General features: G+C 42.9%; 1 protein-coding gene across 1 annotated transcript in view; it reads left to right on the top strand.

The window, feature by feature from the left end:
• Positions 1-2500, top strand: part of LOC133660590 (5-hydroxytryptamine receptor 1B) — a 9555-nt gene that overhangs the window by 5350 nt on the left and 1705 nt on the right. Inside the window, exon 2 of the mRNA XM_062064145.1 lies at positions 2033-2500. This exon is cut by the window's right edge and continues 1705 nt beyond it. Within this exon, the coding sequence (XP_061920129.1) occupies positions 2067-2500 (434 nt within the window). The 5' untranslated portion in view covers positions 2033-2066. The remainder of the gene's footprint in view (positions 1-2032) is intronic.

A 2500-nucleotide genomic window follows, 5' to 3' on the forward strand; every position in this document is an offset into this window, starting at 1 on the left:
TACAAACCCCGTTTCCATATGAGTTGGGAAATTGTGTTACATGTAAATATAAACGGAATACAATTCCATTCACAAACAAGGATGGGGCGAGGGTCACCACTTTGTCAACAAATGCGTGAGCAAATTGTTGAACAGATTAAGAAAAACCTTTCTTAACCAGCTATTGCAAGGAATTTAGGGATTTCACCATCTACGCTCCGTAATATCATCAAAGGGTTCAGAGAATCTGGAGAAATCACTGCAAGTAAGCAGCTAAGCCTGTGACCTTCGATCCCTCAGGCTGGACTGCATCAACAAGCGACATCAGTGTGTAAAGGATATCACCACGTGGGCTCAGGAACACTTCAGAAACCCACTGTCAGTAACTACAGTCGGTCACTACATCTGTAATTGCAAGTTAAAACTCTCCTATGCAAGGCGAAAACCATTTATCAACAACACCCAGAAACGGCGTCGGCTTCGCTGGGCCTGAGCTCATCTAAGATGGACTGATACAAAGTGGAAAAGTGTTCTGTGGTGTGACAAGTCCACATTTCAAATTGTTTTTGGAAACTGTGGACGTCGTGTCCTCCGGACCAAAGAGGAAAAGAACCATCCGGATTGTTATAGGCGCAAAGTGTAAAAGCCAGCATCTGTGATGGTATGGGGGTGTATTAGTGTCCAAGACATGGGTAACTTACACATCTGTGAAGGTGCCATTAATGCTGAAAAGTACATACAGGTTTTGGAGCAACATATGTTGCCATCCAAGCAACGTTACCATGAACGCCCCTGCTTATTTCAGCAAGACATTGCCAAGCCACGTGTTACATCAACGTGGCTTCATAGTAAAAGAGTGCAGGTACTAGACTGGCCTGCCTGTAGTCCAGACCTGTCTCCCGTTGAAAATGTGTGGCGCATTATGAAGCCTAAAATAGCACAACGGTGACCCCCGGACTGTTGAACAACTTAAGCTGTACATCAAGCAAGAATGGGAAAGAATTCCACCTGAAAAGCTTAAAAAATGTGTCTCCTCAGTTCCCAAACGTTTACTGAGTGTTGTTAAAAGGAAAGGCCATGTAACACAGTGGTAAAAATGCCCCGTGCCAACTTTTTTGCAATGTGTTGCTGCCATTACATTCTAAGTTAATGATTATTTGCACACAAAAAAATAAGTTTCCCAGTTGGAACATTAAATATCTTGTCTTTGCAGTCTATTCAATTGAATATAAATGGAAAAGGATTAGCAAATCATTGTATTTTGTTTTTATTTACCATTTACACAACGTGACAACTTCACTGGTTTTGGGGTTTGTAGTTGAAGTTTTCGTTACCGAGTAAACAGTGAAGGGTGGAGTTTTTATATTATCGGCCGATAAATGCTTTAAAATGTAATATCGGAAATTATCGGTATCGTTTTTATTTTTTTTATTTTTATTATATCAACATAAAAAACACAAGATACACTTACAATTAGTGCACCAACCCAAAAAACCTCCCTCCCCCTGTTATTAATATTCTGGTTCCTACATTATATATCAATATAGATCAATACAGTCTGCAAGGGATACAGTCCGTAAGCACACATGATTGTGCGTGCTGCTGGTCCACTAATAGTACTAACCTTTAACAGTTAATTTTACTAATTTTCATTAAATACTAGTTTCTATGTAACTGTTTTGATATAGTTTAATTTTCTTTTTTAATTCAAGAAAATATTTTTAATTTATTTATCTTATTTTATTTTATAAATTAAAAAAAAAAAGGACCTTATCTTCACCATACCCGGTTGTCCAAATTAGGCATAATAATGTGTTAATTCTACGACTGTATATATCGGTATCGGTTGATATCGGTAATTAAGATTTGGACAATATCAGAATATCGTCAAAAAGCCATTATCGGACATCCCTAGTTTTTAAGGAGAGATTCAAAGGTGAATACTTGGAAGAATTGAAGAGCTTTCTTGGCTGTCTTCAAGATTTTTGCTGTTGCTAAGCATTGCTAAAGTTTGTTGGCTTCCGATCCATAACGAAACTATCTTTCCTTTCAGGTGCTAATGTGAGGGAGCAGCTCCGGTTTGTCCAATGATTGACACCAGCACGCCCGCCATGCTGGACGGAAGCGGGCCAGCGCACTGCACCGTGTGCTGCTGCACGCTGGCCAACAAAATCCTCATGGTGGTCTTCATGGTGCTGCTGATCCTGGCCATCCTGTTTGGGAACCTGCTGACGCTGGCGGTGGTGCTGGGCACCAAACACTTCCACACGCCTCAGGGCTACCTGAAGGCCTCGCTGGCCGTGGCCGACCTGACGGTGGGCGCCTTCGTGGTGCCGCTCTCCGTCTACGCCGAGGTCTACCTCATGGCCGGGGACGCGGCGCCCGAGTGGACGGTGTCCAACTCGCAATCGGTGAGTTTCCACCCGTGCAACGTCATCGGGCCCATCTTCGCCGGCTGCACACTGGTGTCCATCACCACCATCTTCCTGCTGACCATCGAGCGGAGCATCGCCGTGCTGCG

Source organism: Entelurus aequoreus, linkage group LG11 (assembly GCF_033978785.1).
Source record: "Entelurus aequoreus isolate RoL-2023_Sb linkage group LG11, RoL_Eaeq_v1.1, whole genome shotgun sequence".
Classification (NCBI taxonomy): Eukaryota; Metazoa; Chordata; class Actinopteri; order Syngnathiformes; family Syngnathidae; genus Entelurus; species Entelurus aequoreus.